General features: G+C 61.4%; 1 protein-coding gene and 1 non-coding gene across 5 annotated transcripts; both read left to right on the top strand.

Moving 5' to 3' along the window:
• The first annotated feature begins 1799 nt into the window (after nt 1-1799).
• AP1B1 (adaptor related protein complex 1 subunit beta 1) lies at nt 1800-25190 on the top strand. 4 transcript variants are annotated; one of them, XM_058422773.1, is made up of 24 exons: nt 5810-5900; nt 6300-6409; nt 7567-7629; nt 8481-8586; nt 11026-11161; nt 11849-12094; nt 12786-12976; nt 13393-13614; nt 14602-14722; nt 14884-14979; nt 16577-16692; nt 17301-17466; nt 18286-18384; nt 19273-19532; nt 19876-20077; nt 20906-20926; nt 21189-21218; nt 21326-21475; nt 21610-21755; nt 22243-22372; nt 22555-22639; nt 22892-22978; nt 23230-23384; nt 24293-25190. In XM_058422773.1, the coding sequence occupies exons 3-24, from the start codon at nt 7593-7595 to the stop codon at nt 24365-24367; spliced, it is 2877 nt and encodes a 958-aa protein (XP_058278756.1). In that variant the 5' UTR covers nt 5810-5900; nt 6300-6409; nt 7567-7592; the 3' UTR covers nt 24368-25190. The 4 variants fall into 4 exon arrangements, with proteins under 4 accessions (XP_058278757.1, XP_058278756.1, XP_058278758.1 ...); XM_058422774.1 differs by lacking the exons at nt 5810-5900; nt 6300-6409 and adding an exon at nt 1800-1843; XM_058422775.1 differs by lacking the exon at nt 20906-20926.
• Nucleotides 21835-21939, top strand: LOC120760767 (small nucleolar RNA SNORD125). The gene has a single exon (XR_005703469.1). It is a non-coding gene; the product is annotated as a small nucleolar RNA SNORD125 (small nucleolar RNA).
• Nucleotides 25191-25577: the final 387 nt, after the last annotated feature.

Here is a 25577-nt window from a genome sequence, read left to right as displayed (position 1 = left end):
CCTGCTGGCTGGGGGCGGTGGGTACCAGGAGCGTCCCCTGAGGGGACAGGTGACACCTCTGCGGGGTGCTGGGTGCTCCAGGGAGCGCCTCCAGGGAGGGATGGGAGGGCCGGGTCTGCCATCCCGCCTGGGATGGGGATGGAGACGGGGATGGGGTGCGGGGATGTGACCCCCCAAACCTGCCCTTGGGACCTGGGCATGCACAGACCACCCAGCCAATCAGCACTCGGGTACCATCCAGCCAATCAGCACTCGGGTACCATCCAGCCAATCAGCGCTCAGGTACCATCCAGCCAATCAGCACCCACAGAGAGCCCGGCCCGTCAGCCCATATGGGCCAGTGACCAATCAGCAGTCACAGAGCACCCAGCCAATCAACACAGCTGCTGCCCAGCCATTCAGCACACACAGAGCTCAACAGTATTGCCGGTACTGACATCTCAGCCAATCAGCATACAAGTACATGGATCCTAGCCAATCAATACACAGCTCCATAGATCTCAGCCAATCGGCACACAAATCCATGGACATTGCTCCAGCCAATCAGCACACAGGAGCACAGATCCCAGCCAATCAGCAGTCAGGGCCATAGATCCCCGGAACAGCCGTGCTGTCCCTGCTGTCCCACAGCTGTCCCGGGTGGGAGCAGGGTCCCACCCCATCCCTCATCCCACAAACTCATGGAAGCAGGTTTGGGAGCAGCCGGGATGCACCAGGAGGGAGAGGGAGCTGAGCACCCCCAGCCTCGGCCAGGCGCTGGTGGTGACAATCCTTGGGAAGCGTTGGGGACACGGGGACAGCAGGCGCTGGCCACCCCTGAGCAGCTCCGTGCCCGCCCTGCTCCCGCTGGCCACCACCGGTGACCGCTCCTGGCCATTCGCCACCAGCCTGGGGCCGTGGGGGGACCCGTGGGTGGGGGACAGGCCATGCCCCAGAGGGTCCTTCCCAGCTAAAGCCCCCAGGAGCGGGGACACAGCCCGTGGAGGTGTCACCCTGTTCCCACACCCTGTGTGACCCCTGGTCCCAAGTCTTGTCCTCTCCTCTGTCTCCAAGCCCTTTTCCCCGTTTCCATCCCAACCCCTGGGGTAACCCCTGTCCCCATGTCCCTCTGCTCCAACCCATGTTCCCATCCTGTGTCTCCATCCCGTTGCTATCCCTGTCCCTGTCCTGTGTCCCCATCCTCTATCCCCATCCCCTCTCCCTGTCCCATGTCCCTATCCCCACTCCCCATCCCTGTCCCTGCCCTCATCCTCTATCCCTATTCCCTGCTCCCATCCCATGTCCCTATCCTTTACCCCCATCCCGTGTCCCCATTCCCTGTTCCCATCCCATGTCCCTATCCCCAGTCCCCATCTCTGTCCCCATCCCTTGTCCCCCATTCCCCGTTCCCATCCCGTGTCCCCCATTCCCTGTCCCCATCCCGTGTCCCCATCCCTTGTCCCCCATTCCCCGTTCCCATCCCATGTTCCCCATTCCCTGTCCCCATCCCGTGTCCCCATCCCTTGTCCCCCATTCCCCGTTCCCATCCCATGTTCCCCATTCCCTGTCCCCATCCCGTGTTCCCCATCCCATGTCCCCATCCCGTGTCCCCCATTCCCTGTCCCCATCCCGTGTTCCCATCCCGTGTCCCCCGTTCCCCATTCCCATCCCATGTTCCCCATTCCCTGTCCCCACCCCGTGTCCCCCGTCCCCTCTCCGGTCGCTCCCGCCCCGTTCCCGCCCCGCCCCCGTTCCCGCCCCGCCCCGGCCCCGGCCCCGCCTCCGGCTCCGCCCCGCCCCTTGCTGGCCCCGCCCCGCCCCGGAAGCGCTCCCCGCTCCTCAGTTCCGGCGGCGGCGGCGGCAGGTACGGACCGGGCCGGGCCGGGGGCTGAGCCGGGGGCTGAGCCGGGACCCCGCGGGGCCGCGCCGGGACCCGCAGCCGCTCCTGCCCCGGGCGCCTTCCCCGAGCTCCGCCCGTGCGCGCCCGGGACGGGTTCCCCGCCGGGGTTCGGGCCGCGCCGCGTCCTTCTGGGCCCGGGCCCCTCCCGCCCCCCGAGCTGAGCTGCGCCTCCTCTCTGCCCCCCGGCACCGGCTGTGTCCCCATTGTCCCCCCGGGCCCGGCCTCCGCCTCGCCCCGGGCCCGGGCTGTGTCCCTGTCCTGTCCCTATCCTGTCCCTGTCCTGTCCCCGTGTCCCGGGCTGTGTCCCTGTCCTGTCCCCGTGTCCCGGGCTGTGTCCCCGGGCTGTGTCCCTGTCCTGTCCCCGTGTCCCGGGCTGTGTCCCTGTCCTGTCCCTGTCCTGTCCCCGTGTCCCGGGCTGTGTTCCCCTCCCACGCCCGGCTGGGGCACGCAGGGGTCCCCTCACCCCGCAGCCCGCCCGGGCCACAGCCGTGTGCCGTGTCCCGCCTGTCCCCTCGGCAGCTCCGTGTCCCAGCGCTTCCATCCCCGAGGGATCGCCCCGGGATCCGCTCCCCTCCCCAGCACCCCGGGCACCGCGTCCTGGCCGCAGCCAGAGCCCCGACGGGCACCGCACTGCGGGCAGCGCCCTCCGGAAGGGCTGGGGGACACCGGGTGACCCCTTCACCCACCTCAGGGCATGGCACATCCCTAGGGAAAGGTCTTGGCTCTGCATGGAATAAGCTGGGAACTGGGCATGGAGCAGACAAGGAGGCAGCTGGGCTGATACATCCTGTGCTCACTGCCTGCTCTGTGGAGATTTTGCGGGGAAAAGCCCCAAACTGGATAAAAAGGAGCTCTGAGACAGCTCCAGCCTGAAGGGGCCGTGTTGGAGGTGTTGCTGTTGTTCCTGCAGGTGTTTTGTGTGGAGTTTCCCAGAGTTTTACCACCTGTCAGGGGTCCCATCCCTAGCAGCTGTGGGAGCTCAGGTGGGCTTTTGTGTCCCCTCTCTCCTGGGCTGACAGAAAAGGGGATAAGCCTTGGATGAGTACTTGGACTGATGTGGTTTGTGGCTCCCACACCCATTTGTGGGGTCAGGCTGCCAGGCTGAACGGGTTTTGGGACCCCAAGGGGCTTTCCAGAGGTGTTGGATCAAGCCAGGCCGGGAATTCCATGGCAGGAGGTGTCCACCCTGCAGAACCTGGCTTTCCTAGGAGGAGAACATTCCCTCTGCCATGGGAACCTGCTGCTGTGCCCAGAACAAGGTCCTTGATGTCCCTGAGGATGCTCAGCCAGAGTTTGGGGGGAGCCCCTGTGGGTGCCAGCCCTGTTCAAAGTGATTAAAGATCCCCCAGCTCTCGGCATGGTGCTTTGGGCTCTGTGGCACTGGGATCCTGGCAGTGTGTGCTGCAGGGGGCACCTCAGGATTGTCCTTTTCCCTTTTTCCTTGAGTTTATTCCTCAGTTATTGGTTGATGGGATGTATTGGTTGCAGCTCGTTTGCTGGTGCCGCCGCTTTGGATCTGCCACGATTTTGGGCACTTTGGCACAGTGAGTTTGGCTCCTACCCCTGAGTTATCCAAGGGTCCCCTCGTTTGATGGGGAGGGAGCATTTTGGAATGCCTGTGGATTGGTCAGGAACAGATTTGTGAGAGGATGTGGATGGTCCTGGTCGGGATGCAGCGGAACCACAGCCCTGTGCTGCTGCAGGGCCGAGTTGGAGCAAGGACTGGCTCCAGTTAGGCCAGACAGAGGGAAAATATCTCCCTGGGAACATGTGTGAGGCCGGTGTGAAGCCCTGGGGGTTTGTGCCAGCCTGGCAGGGGTGGGATGAGCACAGGGGTGGGAGCTGTGCCCATGGCGGTGGGATGGCACACAGTGCTGTGAGTAAGGAGGGAGAGAACCGGGATCAGCACAAAGCTCTTTGGCTGTGGGGTTGTGTATCCTCAGCCTCTGCTCCTCTTCTGGCACCCAGGGTGTTTGTCTCCCTTCGCTGGTGTTTGTGGCAGCTCCCGGGGTTTGTCCATAGGGCAGGGATGTGCTCGGAGCTGTGGGGAGCCATCACCGCCTCTGCAGTGCCCTGGAACTGCCTCACGCCAGCAGGGAGCAGTTATGTGATTCCCCACGGCTCCAGTTACCCATGAATTTTTTAGAGTCTTCCTCGATTTCCCTAATTATGCCACCTTGGCCCTCAAGTGCTTCATTTCCAGCTGAGGGGTTTGATTGTGGGAGTTGCCTTTCCCTGCTCACCTCCAGCTGCCCCTCAGTTCTCCAGGTGAGCCCTTTCCAAGGAACTTGCCCTTTGAGTTCCTGCTCCTTTCTCCTCTCCCTGGCTTCAGGTGCCAGCCTGTCCCCCCTGAACAGCAGGAATGTGTGTACAGGGATGAACCTCCTGCCTTTGCTCCCTTCCCAGGACCTGGGCCAGGCCGGGCAGATCAGAACTCTGGCAGCCAGAGAACTCCTGGGCTGGGCTGTCAGAGGGTCTGGAAAGACCTGGGAGCTGTGGTGGGCTGGGATAAACTAGGATTTGGGATGTCTTGGGCACAGGTTAAAGGCTGCATCCCGGCCCTGGCAGTGGCTGTGTGTTGGTGGAAGCTGAAAGTGAGTCCAGAGGAGGCACCAGAGATGCTCCCAGGGCTGGAGCCCCTCTGCTCTGGAGCCAGGCTGGGAGAGCTGGGGGTGCTCACCTGGAGAGGAGAAGGCTCCAGGGAGAGCTCAGAGCCCTGGCAGGGCCTAAAGGGGCTCCAGGAGAGCTGGAGAGGGGCTGGGGACAAGGCATGGAGGGACAGGACACAGGGAATGGCTTCCAGTGCCAGAGGGCAGGGCTGGATGGGAGATTGGGCAGGAATTGTTCCCTGGCAGGGTGGGCAGGGCCTGGCACAGGGTGCCCAGAGCAGCTGTGGCTGCCCCTGGATCCCTGGCAGTGCCCAAGGGCAGGTTGGACACTGGGGCTTGGAGCAGCCTGGGACAGTGGGAGGTGTCCCTGCCATGGCAGGGGTGGCGCTGGATGAGCTTTAATGTCCCTTCCCACCCAAACCATTCCATGGTGAAAGTCTCTGGTCAGCAACATCTCAGCCTTCAAGGATGGAGGAATTATCCTAAAACAGCATGGTTAAAGTAGCAGAAGAAATGGGTTTTCCTCCACTCTCCATAAGAGGAAGTGAGCAGCACCAACAATGGCCCATTTGGCATTGGTGTCATTCCCAGGAGCCCACTGGCAGCACCCACCTCGGTGGGAAGCCCAGTGATTTGTTTGTTGTTGTATTTTGCGTTTAGAAGCCTCTTATTTTCCCAGGATAGCTGAATTTGGGAGGTGCTGGCATGGCAGTGGGAAAAATGGGTTGGCCAAGCTCTGCCTTGTCCCTGACCTGGGTGCTTGAGAGGCTCTGATTTGCATGGAGCTGTGGAATTTACTCCCCTGAAGTGAATAAAATCGGGGATAAAAGTCTTTGGGTTTGTGCCACTGCCAAAGCCAGACCCGAGGAGCCCAGACTGGGTGTGGGGGAGCTCTGGGTGCTCCTCTCCAGCAGCTTCCAGCTCCTTATGGACACTTAACTCCTTGAACCCTGTTTGCCAGGCCAGCTTCAAACAAGTCTGGCGTGCAGGTGGGGTGAAATCCGAGCCGCCCCAAGGTCGGGGGTGGGCCGTATCCTTTGTTTTCTTGCTTGCATCCCGCTTTTTTGTGAGTGGGGAGCTGCTCCGCTCGGCCTGTCACTGGGAGAGCAGCGTGGAAGGGAGCTGGGCGGGAATTGCTGGAGCTGAGGGAGCAAACACCTTCTCTTAGCTCTGCAGCAGACAGCTGCATCCTTAAAACCCAAGGCGGGCAGCGGCGCTGGCCTCTGCCCAAGGGCTGAGCCGTGGGAATTCACCTGCGGCGGTCGCGTCCCGGGCTGGCAGCCAGTGCTGCCCTGTCACCCTGGCACCGCCCGGGGCACGCGCGGGGTGCAGGGCGCCGGGCACCGGCGTTTGGCAGGGTTTGGATCCCCTCATCGCCCGCTCCGGGCCCTGCCGTGCTTCCTGCCGGGAAGGTTGGTGTGAGGAGCGAGGGGAGCGCCTTCATTCCTGAGCTGGAGGAGCCGCTTTCCTTCCTTCTTGGCATTGCTGCAGGGCTTAAAGGACTGCGGGGGGGAAGGGGTGGCTGTCTCAGCCTCTGAGATCGGTGGGGTTTTGAGGCATTGAACCGCGTGTTGGTGGGGTCGTGGATGGGAAACCACAGGCTGTGCTCTCCCCGGGAGAGCGGGAAGCTGCGGGGAAGCGGCCGCTGTGATTCATGTCTCCGGGCTGCCTGCAGAAATTCCCTGCTCGCCTTCAAGTTTGCTTTCCAGGCACTTCTGCAGAGCAGGGCTGAGTGCGAGCCAGGTCCTGGAATCAGAGGGACTGCAGTGAATCCTCTTTCCTTCCTTCCTTCCTTCCTCCCTGTGTGGCAGGACGGGATCTGCAGTGAGGCGCAGAGAGCTGCGGTGCAGCCCGGAGCTCCCGCTGTTCCCTGGAGAGCCATCGACTTAGTGGGATAAAAAAGGCTCTGAATCAGTCGCAGGTAACTGAGGCAGGGAGGAGTGTCCTGTCTCAGGGGCAGGGCTGTGGCAGTGTGGTGACAGGCCTCTCCCTCCGGAGCAGCGCCGGGATCATGCTGCCAGCCCCCAGAGCAGCCCCAGCCCCACACAAGCTCCTTCCCTCTCCCTCCCTGCCAAGCTGTGTGCTCTGCCCAGCGTGCTCAGCCCCCAGATTTCATCCAGATTTTCTTTTTATCCCTGCTGGGGATCCCTCTCCGGCTTGGACAGGGAACAGAGGACACAGTTCCTCTGTGCTCCTGCTGCGTTTGGCTTTCAAGATGCTCATTTGCATTTTAAACCCATCCGCAAGCTCTTTTTTTTAATCTCTTTTTTTTTTTTTTTTTTTTTTTTTTTTTTTTTCCACTTGGCTTTGCTTCCTGTGCTCCTGCCTCTCCAAAACAGCAAGGCCACTGCAGGCTTTCAAGGACGAGCCTCTGGTTCCTTCCCTGTTGAAGGAAAGATGGGAAAACCAGAGCCGTAGAAGCCCAATCCCCGCTGACCTTTCCGAAGGGCTGCACATCTCCTTCCTCAGCCTGCCAAGCCCTGAATCTGCCCTAAACTGCCTGAATTATATAATGGAGCCTCAAGTGCTGGCTGGAAACCTTGCACCCTTGGAATTTAAAGCAACCCTGCTGGAGCAGGGCAGGTTTCTGGAAGAGGCTCCCTTTGATCTGGCAGATCCGTGCCCCTCGGCTCCTGTTGAGCTGAGCCTTGGGTTTGGCTCCGTTCCTCTCCCCAGCCCAGAGCCCTTCCCTGTGTAGGTGTGAGGGAGGGCTGGGTGTGAGTTTTCCTTTAGAAAGCATTTTTTGGATGAGGAGAGGCGAATCCAGGGGAGAACACAGCCCCTGCTGCCCGGCTCTGTGCGGGATGGATGAGCGAAGTCAGGGCTGCAGCCCTGGCATCTTCAGTCATTCCCTTCCTCCTCCACATCCTCTTTGGAGAACCAGCTGATTGCCCATCATCACAGAGCTGCAGGGTGCTCACCCTCCCTTAGGGACTGGGCTTCTCCTTGTGTCTCTTCCCATGAGATCCCAAACTCTTTCCTTCCCCTGGTTTTTTTTTTCCTTCCTGGAGCTCTCCATAACAATTCCTGCAAGGAAATCATCAACCCTGACCCCTCTGTGCTCTGCCTCTCCTCCAGGGCCGTGCTGCTGCCTGGAGACCACCATGACGGACTCCAAGTACTTCACCACCACCAAGAAAGGTGAGGGCAGGAGCAGGAATGTCACAGTTCATCCCCAGATCACCGGCTGGTTCTTACACCTGGATAAACCGGGTGGGGAGGGCTGGGAAGCTGCCGTGGGAATGCCGTGGGGTGCTGGGGCTGACACCCCACCCTGCTCCTGGCTCTGGAGCAGCTCCTGCGCTGCTGTGGGGTCAGGACACCTTGCCCCCTGCCCCCGGCCAGGGCTGGTGGCAGCTGGTGATCGGCTTTAGCGGCTCAGGAGCTCCCCTGGGCAGCGCTCGGGGCCTTAAGCGCTCTCCAGAGTGAGGAATTAACGTGGAGAGAAGTCATGTGGCATCTTCCTCTTCAGTCTGCCAGCCCAGGAGGGAATAAGGAGCTCAGCGTGGCTTCAGGAGGGCGAGGAGATGGTTCCCTGGGCTGGGGGGTTGCTGCCACAGGCAGGGAGGGATTTGGGAGCCACCCTTCCTCATGTGGGCCTGAGGAGCAGCACCCAAAATCCATCTGCCATCGTCCCTGGGAAGGGTAAGGCCTCCTGGGGCTGGGATGAGCAGCCCACAGCCAAAAATCCCCTCTGGATAACCCCAGCCAGTGCCCATGGAGTGCTCCTGGCTCCTGCAGCATCTCCCATCCCCGTGGGGCTGGAGCAGCCGCAGGGATTCAGCAGGAGGCTTGTCTCTGCTCCCATGGAGGGGAGCTGAACCCCCAGAGCAGCCCCAGCCCTCAGCGAGGTGTTTGGGAAGTTAAATCCCTCTTTTCAGGGGTGGCAAAGGAGCCATGGCACGCAGCAGGTGGGAGCTGTGCTCACCCAGCACAGGGGTGGGCTGCCCCTTCCACTGATCCCTGAGCTGCTGCTTTCCCCGTTTGTCCAGGGGAGATATTTGAGCTGAAAGCTGAGCTGAACAGCGACAAGAAGGAGAAGAAGAAGGAGGCAGTGAAGAAGGTGATCGCCTCCATGACTGTCGGCAAGGACGTCAGGTGTGTGGTGGGGCTGCATCTGGGAATATCCTGAGCTGGAGGGGACCCACAGGGATCACCCAGTCCAGCTCCTGGCTCTGCACAGACCCCCCAGCGATCCCTGGAGGTTTGGTGTCCGAAGGCTCCTGCAGCTCTGGCAGCCCTGGGGCTGTGCCTGTTCCCTGGGGAGCCTGGGCAGTGCCAGCACCCTCTGAGGGAAGAACCTTTCCTGAAATATATCCTAAACTTTCCTTCATGCTGTTCCCCTGTGTGCCCAAGCCAAACCCAAAGGGTTTTGAGTTCCTCTTCCTCCCTGTTGCTTCCAAGGGGGTTTCCATGCTGCTTTTCCCCTTGGGATTCACCCAGGCCCTCTCCTGGCTGCAGCTCTCCCTCCTGGAGTGCAGTTTGTGTCCGTGTGGCCACCTGGCAGGTGGGGGCTCTCCTGGCTTTTGTTGTAATCTGGCTGAAAGAGGATTGGTCTGGCTGCCAGGTCACTTTGTTGGCATTATTCCCACTCCCTTTGTGCGTTACTAAAAACAAGCAGAACCCCCTCGGAGGCTTCCTGGTGGAAGGCTGGTGGCGGTGCCTGGGTGTTGATAAACCCTTTGCAGCCTCTCCAGTCCAAAAGGTCAGGCAGCTGCTGTTCCTGCTTCCCTCTTTCCATCTGGCTGAGCTGCACATGGCTCCTTCCGTGCCTTTTCCTGCACGGACCTGTCCCAGCACAGGCAGCATCAGCAATTTGGTTTTCACGGTGCGTTTGAGAGTAAATGGAGGGAAAACACACTCAGGGTTGGGAGAACTGGGGCATCCCTGGCTCCCAGAGCAGGAGCAGGGAGTGTTCACCGTGGGACCACTCTGGAAATCACATGAAAATGGCAGGAGCTTCCAGTACTTGGCTTAAAAAAAGAGAGAGAAGAGCTTTTTACATGGGCAAATAGTGACAGGCCAAAGGAGAATGGCTTTAAACTAAAAGAGATTTAGACGGGAGATTGGGCAGGAATTGTTCCCTGGCAGGGTGGGCAGGGCCTGGCACAGGGTGCCCAGAGCAGCTGTGGCTGCCCCTGGATCCCTGGCAGTGCCCAAGGCCAGGTTGGACACTGGGGCTGGGAGCAGCCTGGGACAGTGGAAGGTGTCCCTGCCATGGAAGGGGGTAGAACTTGATAAAGATCCCACGGTTCCCAACCCATTCCATGTGTTTGGGGTGTGCCTGTTTCAGGCTGCAGGGAAGCAGTTTGCTGAGTTCACTGCTCCCCGGGAGGCGCCAGCAAAGCCTGCTTTAGCCTGGGGTGAGACCAGCCCAGGTGGGAAGCAGCTTTGCAAAGCCAAGTTCCCTGGATTTAGGGGAGCCCTGGGTTTGATGCTGTCAGGGCTGGCTGGGTTTGTGGAGGTGGAGAAGCTTCCTGGAGCCTTGGGACATCTGTCAGGGTGGAGTAACCCCTGTGTGAGCCCTGGGATCTTGATTGCCTCCCCTTGAGGGGGTTTAATTGTATAATTCATTTGTCTTTGGATGAAACAGCATCTCTGGTATCCCACAGCTCCAGGGTGTTTGGGAAGGGGAAGCCCCAGCTCTGTGCAGCACCTGATCCACTCCATTCCCCTCCATCCCAGCAGATCCTGGTGCTCAGGACTCACCCAGGGGAGCGGGGCTCTTCCTTTTGGCACCATGCTGTGATGATGCATAAAATCCTGAGTTGGAAGGGATCCACAAGAGTCATTCAGTCCAGCTCCTGGCCCTGCACAGGACACCCCAACAGCCCCACCCTGTGCCTGAGAGAATTGTCCAGTGCCTTCTCCTGGGCACTGGATGTGCCCCTGGAGCGAGGGTGCAGCAGAGCCGTGTGGGAAAGCTCAGTTTTGGTCCATCAAGGGCTGGTTTTGATAAGGGTCCATAAAAAAATATCCACTGGGGATGGGCATTTCAGCCATGTCTGCTGCAGGGTGGGCTCGGGTCATGGAATCATAGAATCATGGAATGGGCTGGGTGGGAAAGGGGCCTTAAAGCCCATCCCACCCCCTGCCATGGCAGGGACACCTCCCACTGTCCCAGGCTGCTCCAGCCCCAGTGTCCAACCTGGCCTTGGGCACTGCCAGGGATCCAGGGGCAGCCACAGCTGCTCTGGGCACCCTGTGCCAGGCCCTGCCCACCCTGCCAGGGAACAACTCCTGCCCAATCTCCCATCCAGCCCTGCCCTCTGGCACTGGAAGCCATTCCCTGTGTCCTGTCCCTCCAGCCCTTGTCCCCAGCCCCTCTCCAGCTCTCCTGGAGCCCCTTTAGGCCCTGCCAGGGGCTCTGAGCTCTCCCTGGAGCCTTCTCCTCTCCAGGTGAGCACCCCCAGCTCTGCCAGCCTTTTCTCCCGGCAGAGAGCTGGGTTCTGGCTTTAGGAGCAGGTTATCCGTGGGAAGGGGATCCCGTGGGCAGCGTGGCCGTGCCCTGCCTTCACAGCGCTCTCTGTGTTCCAGCGCTCTCTTCCCGGACGTGGTGAACTGCATGCAGACGGACAACCTGGAGCTGAAGAAGCTGGTCTACCTCTACCTGATGAACTATGCCAAGAGCCAGCCAGACATGGCCATCATGGCAGTGAACACCTTCGTGAAGGTGAGGGGACAGGGCTCCGTGTCCCGGGGCCGCAGGGGACACCACGTGCCAGTTCACTGCGCCAAGCTGCAAATCAGGGAGCGTGGGCAGCTTTCCAAAGCCTCTCCCTTCTGGAGGAGGGCCTCTCCAAGCTCTAGAAAACTGATTGAGTTTGTCCAGTAATGCAGAAACCCAGCTCTTGGCAGCCGTCCTGTGCCACTCGCTCTGTCAGCGGTGTGGGCAGCTCCTGTGATCGAGAGCCGTCATGGGAGTTTTGTGTGCTGAGAAATCCCTCGTGATCTTCCCGTTGGAGCCGGGAACTGAAGAGTGCATTAGGAACCAGGATATTGCCAAATCACTCAGTGAAGAGGCCTGGTGGGCTTTAGAGGGTGTTCAGGGTTTTTAGGGAGGATGAACCCCACTTAATAATCCCAGTATGCATTTCCAGCTTCAGGTTGGGTTCAGGTACCTGTGATGAGGACATGGGATTCCTGGATGGATCGAGGGGTTCTGGGAGTGAGGATTGGTGGTGCTGGAACTCAGTGGGTGCAGGACAGGAGAGAAACTTCTCTTGGGTGATTAGTTCTCGAGAGCACGACGTGAAAACCTTGAGATTTGAACCCAAATCCTCCTGGAGGACCCGAACCCACCAGAGATACCTGTGCTTGAGGAGCCCGGGAGATCCAACCTCGCCTCTCCTCCCTGCAGGACTGTGAGGACCCAAACCCGCTGATCCGGGCTCTGGCTGTGCGCACCATGGGCTGCATCCGGGTGGACAAGATCACGGAATATCTGTGCGAGCCCCTGCGGAAGTGCCTCAAGGACGAGGACCCCTACGTGCGCAAGACGGCCGCCGTCTGCGTGGCCAAGCTCCACGACATCAACGCCCAGCTGGTGGAGGACCAGGGCTTCCTGGACACCCTCAAGGATCTCATCTCGGACTCCAACCCCATGGTGATCGCCTTTTGCCTTCTCCACCTCCTCTTTTGCAGTCACTACCCTCCCATCACGTTCACATCCAACTCCCTTCCTCCCAGCCTCTCTTTTTGGGGTTAACAAAATGCTTTTGGGGAGTTTCTGCCTCTCAGGACTGCAGGCTGTGCCCTGGTCGGAGGGTTTCTGCCATCCCTTGGCAGTGTGGTGTTGCTCTGTTCCCAGTGGGAAGGAGGCTGCTCCAGCTGCCTCAGGGAAGCTGGTGCTTGGTTCTGATACCACAGAGCCAGCGGCTTTTGCCTCTGGTTTTCCTGGCAGCTGGCCTTTGGCTTCCCTCCCCTCTCCCCGGGCATGGGGAACTTCAAAACCACCTTTCCCCGGGGTTTCTCTTCCCACAGCCTTTCCTGCTTTTCCAGTCTTTACCCTGGGCTGTGTGGAAAGCTCTGGGGCTCCTCAGAGCTGCCTGGGGAAGGGAGGCGGGCAGGAAGCCAGGGCTGACTCCTGTGGAGCACGTGGGAGCCGCTGGAGCTGCGGCGTGGGCGGCGGGAGCGTGCCGGTGGGGATGGCTCATCCACCCCCCTCAGATCTGCTGGGGGAGGGAGAAGCTGGAGCCCAGATGTAGGTGGGCTGTGAGGGCTTGGCAGTGAGGAGGCAGCTCACCCCCTCACGCCACGTTCGGTGTCACCGGTCCGTGTGCTGTCCCCCCCGGCAGGTGGTGGCCAACGCGGTGGCGGCGCTGTCGGAAATAGCCGAGTCTCACCCCAGCAGCAACCTCCTGGACCTCAACCCCCAGTCCATCAACAAGCTGCTCACAGCCCTCAACGAGTGCACTGAGTGGGGCCAGATCTTCATCCTGGACTGCCTGGCAAACTACATGCCCAAGGATGACCGGGAAGCGCAGAGGTGAGCGGACAGGCGGGGCTTGGCGCTGCCCCTTCTCCTCTGAGGAGAGTCTTCATCTCCTGACCCTGCTGCGGGAGGTGGGACAGCGGGCATCTGCTGGACCTGTGCCTTGGGCACGGCCATCTGGAGCCTGCCCTGGTCCCGTAGTGAGCCCTGGCACTGGGATTGTGCTCCTTGAGCTGCTTCAAACGTGGCTGCAGGGGACGACGGGCACCGGGGAGCCCCGAAACGGGGTCACCGCCAGAGGGTTCTGGGGAATAACCTTCACCGGGGCATTCAGGAGCCAGTTCAGCCTCTTGGGGAAGGTCCCAAGTGCCTCTCAGCTTTCCTGCGAGTCCTTCCTCCGTGCTGGCAGGAGTTTTTCAGCAGGAGGAAGGGCTGGGATCATTTCCTTTCCCTCCTCCTTGCCCCGGCAGCATCTGCGAGCGGGTGACGCCGCGCCTGTCCCACGCCAACTCCGCCGTGGTGCTGTCGGCCGTCAAGGTGCTGATGAAGTTCATGGAGATGCTGTCCAAGGACCTGGATTATTATGGCACTCTCCTGAAGAAGCTGGCCCCGCCGCTGGTCACCCTGCTGTCCGCAGAGCCCGAGCTGCAGTACGTGGCCCTCCGCAACATCAACCTCATCGTGCAGAAAAGGTGCGTGCCCAGGGGCCCCTCTGAGCCACAGGCCTTCAGTCCCTCTGACTGCAGCAGTGTCACAACACTCTGCAGGGCGTTTTCTTCTCTGGTATTTAAAATCCAAGGAGAGTCATGGAATCGTGGAATGGTTTGGTTGGGAGGGATCTTTAAAGCTCATCTCATCCCACGCCCTGCCGTGGGACATGTTCCACTAGACCAGGCTGCTCCAAGACCAGGAGTCAGTCAGGTGAGGGAATGGGCAGGCAGCTAAGCTGGGATCTAATGTGTCCTTTAGTTTGATTTATTCTTTATTTGGGGCAGCAAAGGATGGCAAAGCCAAAAGCTCTGAGACTTTGGAGTAGTCACTCCCTGTGTAGGGAGGGATTTTTGTGCTGCCAGCTGCTTTCTCCACAGTTGTCCTCTTTGAACAAGTGCTCAGAGTCCTTTTGTCCCTTTGCTGATCTAAAATCCTGGTGGGCGGGAGGTGGCCGAGGCCCCACACGTGTGCCTGGAGCAGGAGTGGCAGCTGGAGAGCCCCAGCTCAGTCAGATGATTTGTTCTCCTCCCAGTCAGCGCCGTGGTCGTCTCTTAAAAATAGCAGCAATTTCTGGGAGAAGTGGAAAGCAATTAGTGTCCCTGGGAGTGGGAATGCGGAAGGCAGCTTGGAGCTGGACCTGGCCTAGCTCTTTCCCAGCCTAGAGAGGGGGTGAGCTGGTGAGAAAGGTCCAGCCTAGCCCTGGGGTCTGGATTTGTGTCCCTGCTCCCGCTGAAACGTCCCTTCCAGCCTTGGCAGGACAGACGTCCCCGTTGCCTCGTGTCCGTCACGTGTTTGTGACAAGGTTGCGCCCTGTCCCCCGTGTGCCCGCAAAGGGGAGCCAAGGGGCACAATCCTGGGGGATAATCGCCATCACTTGATTCCTTGGCGTTGGATAGGCCCCCAAAACCTTGGGATTGTGGTGGAGGTGAGCGCGTGTCCCCCCTAACGCCGCCTCTGGCTGCCCCCAGGCCCGAGATCCTGAAGCACGAGATGAAGGTGTTCTTTGTCAAGTACAACGACCCCATCTACGTCAAACTGGAGAAACTGGACATCATGATCCGCCTGGCCTCCCAGGCCAACATAGCTCAGGTCAGGAGCTGGGCTGGGGCGTCCAGGGCTGCCCAAATCCCGGCCCCAGCTCTGGCCGGGAGCAGCTGTCCCACCCAGGCTGCTCGTGCTGGGTCAGTGCCCCTCTCTCGTGGTGGCTTTGCCTCGCTGCCAGGCTCTCACTGTGCCGTGCCGTCCCTCAGGTGCTGGCGGAGCTGAAGGAATACGCCACGGAGGTGGACGTGGATTTTGTCCGGAAGGCGGTGAGAGCCATCGGCCGCTGTGCCATCAAGGTGGAGGTGAGGGCTGGGCCACGGCGGGGCCTGGGGGTGCCTGTGCTTGGGCAGGGCATGGTGGCCCTCTCATCCCGGGAATTTGCAAGCTGGAGCCTTCCCAGGCGTGGGGATGAGCTATGGTTGTTCCACGGGGATCAGCCAGGAGAGTATTCCATCCCCTTATCCATTGTCACTGGAGCTGCTTCAGGATCCCTGCCTACAACAGGGCCAGGAGCTCTGGATGCAGTGGATGATACCAGTGGCTTGTTGGGGACCAGAGTGGGGCTGGGAGGGAGCTGATCCCTTCCTGTGGGGCTGGGAGGGAGCTGATCCCTTCCTGTGGGGCTGTGAGGGAGCTGATCCCTTCCCTTGGGGCTGGGAGGGAGCTGATCCCTTCCCATGGGGCTGGGAGGGAGCTGATCCCTTCCTGTGGGGCTGGGAGGGAGCTGATCCCTTCCTGTGGGGCTGGGAGGGAGCTGATCCCTTCCCTTGGGGCTGGGAGGGAGCTGATCCCTTCTTGTGGGGCTGGGAAGAGCTGATCCCTTCCCTTGGGGCTGTGAGGGAGCTGATCCCTTCCTGTGGGGCTGGGAAGAGCTGATCCCTTCCCTTGGGGCTGGGAAGAGCTGATCCCTTCCTGTGGGGCTGGGAGGGAGCTGATCCCTTCCCTTGGGGCTGGGAGGGAGCTGATCCCTTCCTGTGGGGCTGGGAGGGAGCTGATCCCTTCGTGTGGGGCTGGGAGGGAGCTGATCCCTTCCTGTGGGGCTGGGAGGGAGCTGATCCCTTCCCTTGGGGGCTGGGAGGGAGCTGATCCCTTCCCTTGGGGCTGGGAGGGAGCTGATCCCTTCCCTTGGGGCTGGGAGGGAGCTGATCCCTTCCCTTGGGGCTGGGAGGGAGCTGATCCCTTCTTGGGGGGCTGGGAGGGAGCTGATCCCTTCCCTTGGGGCTGGGAGGGAGCTGATCCCTTCTTGGGGGGCTGGGAAGAGCTGATCCCTTCTTGGGGGGCTGGGAGGGAGCTGATCCCTTCCTGTGGGGCTGGGAGGGAGCTGATCCCTTCTTGGGGGGCTGGGAGGGAGCTGATCCCTTCCTGTGGGGCTGGGAGGGAGCTGATCCCTTCCCTTGGGGCTGGGAGGGAGCTGATCCCTTCCCGTGGGGCTGGGAGGGAGCTGATCCCTTCCCGTGGGGCTGGGAGGGAGCTGATCCCTTCCCGTGGGGCTGGGAGGGAGCTGATCCCTTCCTGTGGGGCTGGGAGGGAGCTGATCCCTTCTTGGGGGGCTGGGAGGGAGCTGATCCCTTCCCAGGGGCCGTGGAGGGAATCCATCCCTTCCCGAGGGGCTGCCTGGAGGCTTTGCTTCCCTGTGGGGATAGTTTTCCCAAGGGGAGTATTACAAACCTCCCTGGAAAGGTGGCTCTGCATGGCTGGAATGCTTCCCGTGGGGAGAGGGGAGCCCGTGGGAATGTGCAGAGGATGAGGAGGAGCCAGAGCAGGACGTGAAGGGGATGCCACACTCCCGTGTCCCCCATTCTGCAGCGGGTTGGATTTGGGGGGGATGGGGGGGTTTGGGATGGGCAGCGAGGGGGCACTGCCCGGGAATGTCCCCGTGTGACCGAGTCCCTCCGGCAGCAATCGGCCGAGCGCTGTGTCAGCACCCTGCTGGACCTCATCCAGACCAAGGTCAACTACGTGGTGCAGGAGGCCATCGTGGTCATCAAGGACATCTTCCGCAAGTACCCCAACAAGTGCGTGGCATTCTCCGGGCTCTCCGCGAGCTCTTCCCTCCCCTCTGTGCTTGAGGGGTCACAAACTCCTGCTGGGATGAAGCCCCCAGAGCCTCCCCCCAGCACAGGTGGCTTTGGGTTTTTTTGTCCCCGTGGTGGCAGTCCCAGATCCAGGAGCTCCAAAGGAGAGGAGCTGCCAGGGATGTGCAGGTCCCTTGCGTCAGCAGAAACTGTCCCTGGCTCTGGATCCAGCTCCTGGTGCTGGAACAAGGGCAGCAGGAGCAGAGGGGAGGGAATGTTCCAGCTGAGGCAGGATGAATAGGCAACTCCGTAATCAGGAAGTCGGGGACTAATAGTGGTAATAAATACTAATGAACTGAATTGGTGACGAGCAGAACTGGGCAGGAGCAGCCGGCACTGCGGAGAGGAGCGGAGCAGACGAGCAGGGTTAATTCAGGAGCAGGGAATGAGCTCTGGGAGCAGTGTGGGCACTGCCCGTGGGGCGAGGGGACAGCCCCAGGCTGGGTGCCCTCGGCCACATTGCTGTGGATTGTGGTTTGGGTGGATCAGGATTCGGGTCTCCCGCTCTCGGTGAACTTTCTCCCGCTTTTTGCGCTCTCCTTGGGAAGGTACGAGAGCGTGATCGCCACGCTCTGCGAGAACCTGGATTCCCTGGATGAGCCCGAGGCCAGGGCTGCCATGATCTGGATCGTGGGGGAATACGCCGAGCGCATCGACAACGCCGACGAGCTGCTGGAGAGCTTCCTGGAGGGCTTCCATGATGAGAGCACCCAGGTGTGCCGGGGCTCCTGCGCTCAGGGTGATGCTGGGTGCAGCGGGGACGGTTTGCTCTGAGGGGAATGTTGGTGTGGGCACTTGGAGCAGACGTGGCCCATGGCAGGTTTGGGTGTAGGATGTGGTCCAGGCTTGGAGCGACCTGGGATAGTGGAAGGTGTTCCTGCAAGAGGGGGAATGAGATGGGATTTGAGGTCCCTTCCAGCCCAAGCTGTTCCATGGTTTGATGAAATGCCACCACGGCGTTGTCCCAAGTCCCTATTCCATGGCTGGGAGGCACCAAGCAGTCACCTGGTTATCCCAGTGTGCCAGCACAGCATTCCTCTGGAGCTGGGAAATGGGCAGAGGAAAGCAGTGCCTGCCCTGTCTCCCAGGGCAACTGAGGCCAGTGGGTTTGCCTGCGGAATTTTGGAGTGTTTCCATCTCTGGAAAACTCTGCAAAACACCCCGTAACCAAGTGACAGTGAACAAGGCAAAGCCTACAAATGCTGAGTAGCAAAGCCACAGGTCCAGGCTCTCTGAGAGGTTGGGGGGGACTCTCACAGGGGAATTCCTGCAGCTTATCCACGTGGAAGTGAAGGGATGCTCTGGCCTGTGCCCTTGGGACCGTGTAACCTGCTCCCAGAGTCCTGCCCCATAATGCTGGGGTCAAGCTGTGTCTGAGGGAATGGGGCAAATGGGCTGGAAAGGGGCCAGGTGAGGTGCCCTGACGTGTCACTGTGCCTTTGGTCCCTTGAAAGGCAGGTTGGGGTTAGGTCCTGAGGCAAATCCTGCACAAACCCGGTGTGACCCGTCTGTCTGTCTGTCTGTCCTACACAGGTCCAGCTGCAGCTGCTGACAGCCATCGTGAAGCTGTTCCTGAAGAAGCCCACAGAGACACAGGAGTTGGTGCAGCAGGTGCTGAGCTTGGCCACACAGGTGGGTGACACCTGGGAGAGCTTCCCAGGGCTTCCCTTGCCCCGGGGCACTGGGAACGGCTTGGTCATGTGGCAGCAGGCAGGTAGTCGGAGCTTTATTCAGAATGGTTTGGGTTGGGAGGAACCTTAAGGATCCTCTTGTTCCAGCCTGCAGGGACACCTCCCACTGTCCCAGGTTACTCCAAGCCCCATCCAACCTGGCTTTGGGCACTGCCAGGGATCCAGAGGCAGCCACAGCTGCTCTGGGCACCCTGTGCCAGGCCCTGCCCACCCTGCCAGGGAACAATTCCTGCCCAATCTCCCATCCAGCCCTGCCCTCTGGCAGTGGGAAGCCATTCCCTGTCCCTTGTCCCCAGTCCCTCTGGGAATGCTGACAATTGAAAGCCTGGAGAATGTGGACACCCCCATGGCTCAGGAGGCACCTTGTGGCCTCTTCGATCCCTGTGATCCACCCCCAGCAAGGCTTAGATGGGAAAAGCAGCTCTGAGTAGCTCTGTAGTACCTGCAGTTGCTCCGAGTAGCTCTGTAGCAGCTGCAGTTGCTCTGAGTAGCTCTGTGGTACCTGCAGTTGCTCTGAGTAGCTCTGTAGCAGCTGCAGTTGCTCCGAGTAGCTCTGTAGCAGCTGCAGTTGCTCCGAGTAGCTCTGTAGCAGCTGCAGTTGCTCCGAGTAGCTCTGTAGTACCTGCAGTTGCTCTGAGTAGCTCTGTAGCAGCTGCAGTTGCTCCGAGTAGCTCTGTAGTACCTGCAGTTGCTCCGAGTAGCTCTGTAGCAGCTGCAGTTGCTCCGAGTAGCTCTGTAGCAGCTGCAGTTGCTCCGAGTAGCTCTGTAGTACCTGCAGTTGCTCTGAGTAGCTCTGTAGCAGCTGCAGCTTCCCAATGGTTTCCCAAAGGAGTCGGACAACCCCGACCTGCGGGATCGTGGATACATCTACTGGCGCCTGCTCTCCACGGACCCCGTGGCCGCCAAGGAGGTGGTGCTGGCCGAGAAGCCGCTGATCTCGGAGGAGACGGATCTGATCGAGCCCACGCTGCTGGACGAGCTCATCTGCTACATCGGGACGCTGGCCTCGGTGTACCACAAACCCCCCAGCGCCTTCGTGGAGGGCAGCAGGGGCGTCATGCACAAGAGTTTGCCCCCGCGGATGGGCTCGTGAGTGTTCCGGCGTCCCCACCCCGTGCTGGGACTCGCAGGGCTGCGGAGGGAGGGCTTGGATGCGGGGCTGAGCGGGCGTGGGGCTGCTGTGGGGCCGCGGGGCTCAGGGCCGAGTCCCCATCCCCAAGGGAGGCGCTGTAGGAGCGGGGCTGTGCGGGTTCAGCCCTGTCCTTAAGAAGCGGGAGGAGCGATCCCAGCGGAAGGTGACCTCCGTGAGGATGCGTCGGAAGCCGGGATGGGATGGAGGGTCCAGCCGGGCCCACTCCTGTCTGCAGTGGGACCTCCTGTGCCAGCTGCAGCTCCTCACCCTCTCCCACCTTTCCCGTGCCGTTCCCTTCAGGGATGAGAGCCCCGAGAGCCCGGACACGGCGCCGTCGGGCGGGCCGGCAGCGGATCAGCCCTCGGTGATCCCCACGCAGGGGGACCTGCTGGGGGACCTGCTCAACCTGCACCTGGGCACCCCGGTGAGCGCGCCGCCCGTGGCCACCCCCACCGTGCAGATGGGCGCCGTGGACCTCCTCGGCGGCGGCTTGGACGCCCTGGTACGTCGCAGCTCCCGTGCTCCTTCCCTGATTCCAGCCTATGCGCTGGCATCGTGCTGGGCTCCATGCTGGCTCTGCTCTGGGCTGTCCTGGGACGGGACAGACTGGGAACCTCCAGGGCGGTGCTTTGCTGCGGTGGGTGAGGACAGAGGGCACTGCACCCCAATTTATCCTGCCGTTATCCAACGGAGGGGCTCACCCAGCACTTCCCCACGCCTTTTCTCTCGGTCGGTGTGGACGTTCCCACCTCCGTGTGCTGTGCTGCAGGAGTGGCTGTTCTTGGGGGCCCCTGTCTGACCCCCAAACTGCTGCAAGGCTGGGTCAGGATGTGCCCACTCCCAGCCTGTGAGGGGTCCCCTGTGCCGGGAGATCCCAAGGTGACGGCGTGTCCTCCTGGGAATGCAGCCCAAGCAGTGGTTTGGCCTCGGGGTAAAGGGGTGGAAACCTCTCCCTGTGTGGGAACACCTGCCCTGTGGGTGCTGGAGATGCGCCCGGCTCCCTGAAGGAATAGTTTGGAGTTCGCTCCATGACTCATGAAGTACAGCAGATTTATCTCAAGGGATAATTTTCCCGTTTTGTAGCCCTGCGAGTGCCGCCCTGGCGCCTTGTGGCTCTCAGGGATTGGTGATGGGCTGGCACTGAAGCTGGGAATGAGGTCTGGCTCTGTCCCCTGGTTCCAGGACAGCTGTGGACAGACAGACAGACGTGTCAGGACTAACCTCTGTCCCCTCCTCCTCTTCTCTCTCTCTCTCTCTTTGTCTCTTCTCTCCTGGCTTCTCTCTGCATGTGGCTGGCTCTTCTCTCCACCTTGCCTGCTTCTGCTTGGAGATGGGGGACGAGTCGGAAGGGGTATGGATCACCCTGTGCCCAGGCCCCGGCCCCGTGCCCACCCCCGGCTGCCCCCGCTCCCCCCAAGCCCCCGTGACACCTCGCTTCCCTCTGGGGACAGCCCTGGCCCCTCACAGCTCCTGCTCCGGAACCACTGGAGCATCCCGACTCCAGGCCCTTGCTGTCCCACTCTGCTGCTTTCAGGGAGCGTCCAGAGGGGACATTTTGGGGACCCCCGTGCCCTCAGCGCCGCCCCTGCTGATGCCCCTTTCTTCTCTTGCAGCTGCGCAGCGATGTGGGAGGCAGCCCCGCTGTGAGTGTGCCCTCGCACCCAAACCCTCGCATTCTCTGCATCCTCCTCCTCCTCCTCCTGTCCCCGTCCCCGTGGTGCCCCCTGTAACCCCTCCCTTGTCCCCACAGATGGGCGGCAGCGACGGCATCTTCGTTCCAGCTCCCAACACCGCGGCGCCCACCAACGTGGGGCCGCCCCTTGGCACTGGCCTGGGCGACCTCTTCGACCTCACCGGCGGGGTGGGGACCCTCTCGGGGTCCTACGTGGCCCCCAAAACGGTGAGCGGGGCCGGGCAGCCAAGATCAGGGTTAAGGGGGGCACAGAGCCCCGTGCACCCTGGAGGAGGTGGGGAAGCACCGGGGGTCTCTTTTGGGTGTCACCACGAGGGTGTCTTGTCTCCCTGGCCCCTCAGGTGTGGCTCCCTGCCATGAAAGCCAAGGGGCTGGAGATCTCCGGCACCTTCAGCCGCCAGGTGGGCTCCATCTCCATGGACCTGGTGCTGACCAACAAAGCCCTGCAGGTCATGTCTGACTTCGCCATCCAGTTCAACCGCAACAGGTGAGTCCCGCCTGGGCCCGTGGAGACGCTGACCGGAGCACTTCTGTGTGGAAAAGGGCGTGAGGAAGGAGCTGCAAGGGCTGGGAACAGCCTCTGGTGATGACCCTTCTCTCTCTGATGGCTGTGGTGGTGATGAGCATCGAACCAAAGCCTCTAAGAAGTTGGCTGAAGAGGCCATTCCTCAGGGCTCTGACCATTCTCCTGTTGCTTGTCCTGGGGGAACTGATGCTTCCTTTTCCCTCAGAAGCCCTGAGGGTATGCTGCAGGGTGCTACAGATGGGTGTGGGAGGAAGAAGGGAGATCTTGGGGTTGCCCCAGGTGGGGCAGGGCAGGAGCCAGCCCCGTCCTGGACAGTGCAGGGGCAGCAAGGCGATTCCTGAGATGCCGGTGGAGAAAGGCAGGGAGCGCCAGGGTTGGACAGACAGCACCTTGTGCCATCACCTGCTGTCCCCACCCTGAGCCCCTGCCCTCCCTGGTGTCCCCCCAGCTTCGGCCTGGCCCCCGCAGCTCCCCTCCAGGTGCACGCACCTCTGGCTCCCAACCAGTCCGTGGAGATCTCCCTGCCCCTGAACACCGTGGGCTCCGTCATGAAGATGGATCCCCTCAACAACCTCCAGGTGGGGAACACGGGGCTGTCCCCTCCTGGGGAGCTGGGCATGGGGCAGGGTCCCTTGGAGAAATCCAGAGGCAGGTGTGGCAGCAGGAGCCAGGTGCTTGCTGCAGGCTCCAGAGGAATGGGACATTTTGGGATCTTGCTGTGGGTCGGAGGTGTTGAGATGCCCATGTCCTTCCGCCTCAGGTGGCTGTGAAGAACAACATCGACGTCTTCTACTTCAGCACCCTGTACCCCCTGCACATCCTGTTTGTGGAGGACGGCAAGATGGGTGAGTTGGGCGACCCTGGCTCCAGCAAGGTGCTCTCTGTCACCTGTCCCCGGGTGCCATCCCAGCCCCTGGAACCTTCTTGATCACACTGAGCCCCCAAAAGCAGGTGGCTGCCCTGAGCCCGGCCTTGGGGAGCTGCTGGAGGGGGTGGTGGGGTGACATACCTTCACTGCCATGTCACCTGTGCTGTGTCACCTTTGGGGGTGAACGGTCTGGCAGCTCCCCCAGTGCTGGTGTCCTCCCTCCCTGCAGAGAGGCAGATGTTCCTGGCCACTTGGAAGGACATTCCCAACGAGAACGAGACCCAGTTCCAGATCAAAGACTGTTCCCTCAATGCAGGTGGGTCCCACCCCTCGGAAGGACCTGGCTCAGGTGCCACATCCACACAGCTGTTCAGTGCCTCCAGGGCTGGGGGCTCCAGCACTGCCCTGGGCAGCTGTGCCATCCTGACCGCCCTGTCCATGAAGGCATTTCCCCTAATACCCAATCCAAACCTCGTCCATGACGAGGAGGGGAGGAGATGGGGCGGGAGCAGCTCCAAAGGGAGCAGGGGGTCAGCCCAGCCCCTCAGCCTCTGTGTCCCATCCCAGATGCCGTGAGCAGCAAACTCCAAGGCAGCAACATCTTCACCATCGCCAAGAGGAACGTGGAGGGCCAGGACATGCTCTACCAGTCCCTGAAGCTCACCAACGGCATCTGGGTGCTGGCAGAGCTGCGGATCCAGCCCAGCAATCCCAGCTTCACGGTACATCCCAACCCCGGGGCAGCTCCCTGCCCTCCCTGCCCCGAGCTGGGGGACACATCCCTGCTGGTGCTGGTGCCAGCCCCGCTGTCCCTTCTCTCGTGGGGAGGGTGACACCGCTGCTGTGGGGGCAGCTGAAGGACACACAGGGGTCCCAGCCCACCCTGCTCCGTTAAACCCTGTCCTCGGAGCATTCCCTGAGCGGGGATCTATCCCCACCTCACCCATGAGCCATCCCGATGTCCTGCTTTCCCTGTCCCCTCCCCACCGCCCTGGCAGCCCGTGGTCTGTGGGCTGGGACGAGCTGTGTCACCCTGACTCCTGTCTCTGTCTCCGTCCCCGCCGCCCGCCCTCGCCGGCTGCCCGCTCTTGCAGGATTTGGAGGTTAGAGATCGGTTTTTCCCTGGCTTGGGGCTTTCCCTGGCTGCTGCCTCCCTCCCCCGGTGTTTTTCCCTGCCCTGCCAGTCTCCTGCCTCTCCTTCCCAGCAGGGCTGGCACAAGGAGAGGGACATTCCTGGTTTCACTGGGGATGAGGATAGCTGCAAAATCCCAGAGGATTCTCCATGAACTTTCCCAGCTTGAGGAGCTAATTGATTTTGCCATGATTTAATATTTAAGCAAACACCTGAAGGGGCTCATTTTTGGGGAACCCTTCACCCTGGAGCTCCCAGGCAGTGAATCCAATCCCAAAAGCTGGAGTGTTGCCCCTGCCTGTTCCTGCCTGCGCTGCATGTGGATGGCTCTGCCCTGGGAGGGCTTGTAGGGGTTGGATCACCCCTGCAGGAGCTGGAATCAGGAGCTGGACTGCCTCGTGGGAGGGTGCTGCAGCATGCAGGGCTCTGCTTTGGGGCTGGCGGCTCTCCAGCGTGGGGTGGGATGCCATGACCCCGCTCTTCCCTCTCTCCCCACAGTTATCCCTGAAATGCCGAGCACCAGAGGTGTCCCAGTACGTCTACCAAGCCTACGAGACCATCCTGAAGAACTGAGGTGCTGCTGCAGCCCCTCCTCTTCCTCCTCCTCCTCTGCTCCCTTTCCCGCCCGAGGAAGCAGGGCCGGATCCGTGTGCATGTCCCCTTTCCTTCCTGCCCCGGGAGCAGCCCCTGGGCTTCTCCTCTCCCTGTGGGGCTGGGGGGCGTGGGGGGCTGTCCCCAGTCCCTGCATCCCTGTAGCAATCCCTGTGTGAGTGGTGCCGTGTCCTCCCAGCTGCTCTTGCTCCCTCCAGATCTGTTCCACCCTCCGGCTGGGAGCTGTGGGGGGCCGCTCTCCCACCTCCCCAAAACCCCAGCTCCCGCTCCTGGCTCTCGTGGAGCGGTGCCTGGTGCTGGGTTCAGCATTCCAAACCCTGGGATCAGCGGCTGGGGGGCCCAGAGTGCCGTGGGCTTGGGTGGCTCTGGCTGCAGATGCCCCTGGAGCAGGTGGGAAGCAGCTTTGGCTTCTTCCCCCTCGCTCTGCCTCTCCCTGGCTTTGTGCCGTGGTTGAGCAGAGCCGAGGGTGAGCCCTTCACAGAGGGTCTCCTTCCCGCGGGAGCCCTTCCCAAAGCTCCCACAAGGGCTGGAGGACCCCGGCTGGGGGGCTGTACTCAACGTGCAGGTTCAAAAGGGCTTTTCCAGCCCCTGCCACGGGGCCGGGAGGGCTCTGAGCGTCCCCTCTCCCCCTGCCCACCCCCACGGCTCCCTCTGCTCCCCCCGGCACCCCTGGGTGCTCCCCGGGGGCTCCTGCCGCTCCTTTTGCCCCCAAATCAAGCCATGGGTCCCCCCCCTCCCTCGAAGCAGGAAATCTCTAATATGAAAGATAAATATATTGTAACGTTCACTGGTTTGAAGGGAATGCTGAATAAAGGCGACGCCGGCCCACGGGGACGCTCCGGGGTGGCCGTGGCCCGGTGATCCCGAGGGAAGCAGGAGCCTGGGAGCTTCCTGCCAGCAGGGCAGGGCCAGATAAACCCTGCCTGGGGCCATGGCCTCTGGCACGGCAGGGCCTGACACAGCAGAGGGGCAGGGCTGGGCCGGGGACACGGGGCCGGTCCTGGGGACAGGATGGGCCTGGAGAGCTCCTGGCTCTGCTCCTGGAGCCTCTCGGATCCACCAAGGCCAAGGTGGCCCTGCGCCCCTACGTGGTGTCCAGTCTGGGTGCCCCGAGCCCCTGCTGGGGTTGGGGACGAGTGTGGGGTCCCCAGGAGGTGCTGCTGGTCCCTGT

Source organism: Hirundo rustica, chromosome 17 (assembly GCF_015227805.2).
Source record: "Hirundo rustica isolate bHirRus1 chromosome 17, bHirRus1.pri.v3, whole genome shotgun sequence".
Taxonomy (NCBI): Eukaryota; Metazoa; Chordata; class Aves; order Passeriformes; family Hirundinidae; genus Hirundo; species Hirundo rustica.
This window is presented reverse-complemented; position numbering and strand designations above follow the sequence as displayed.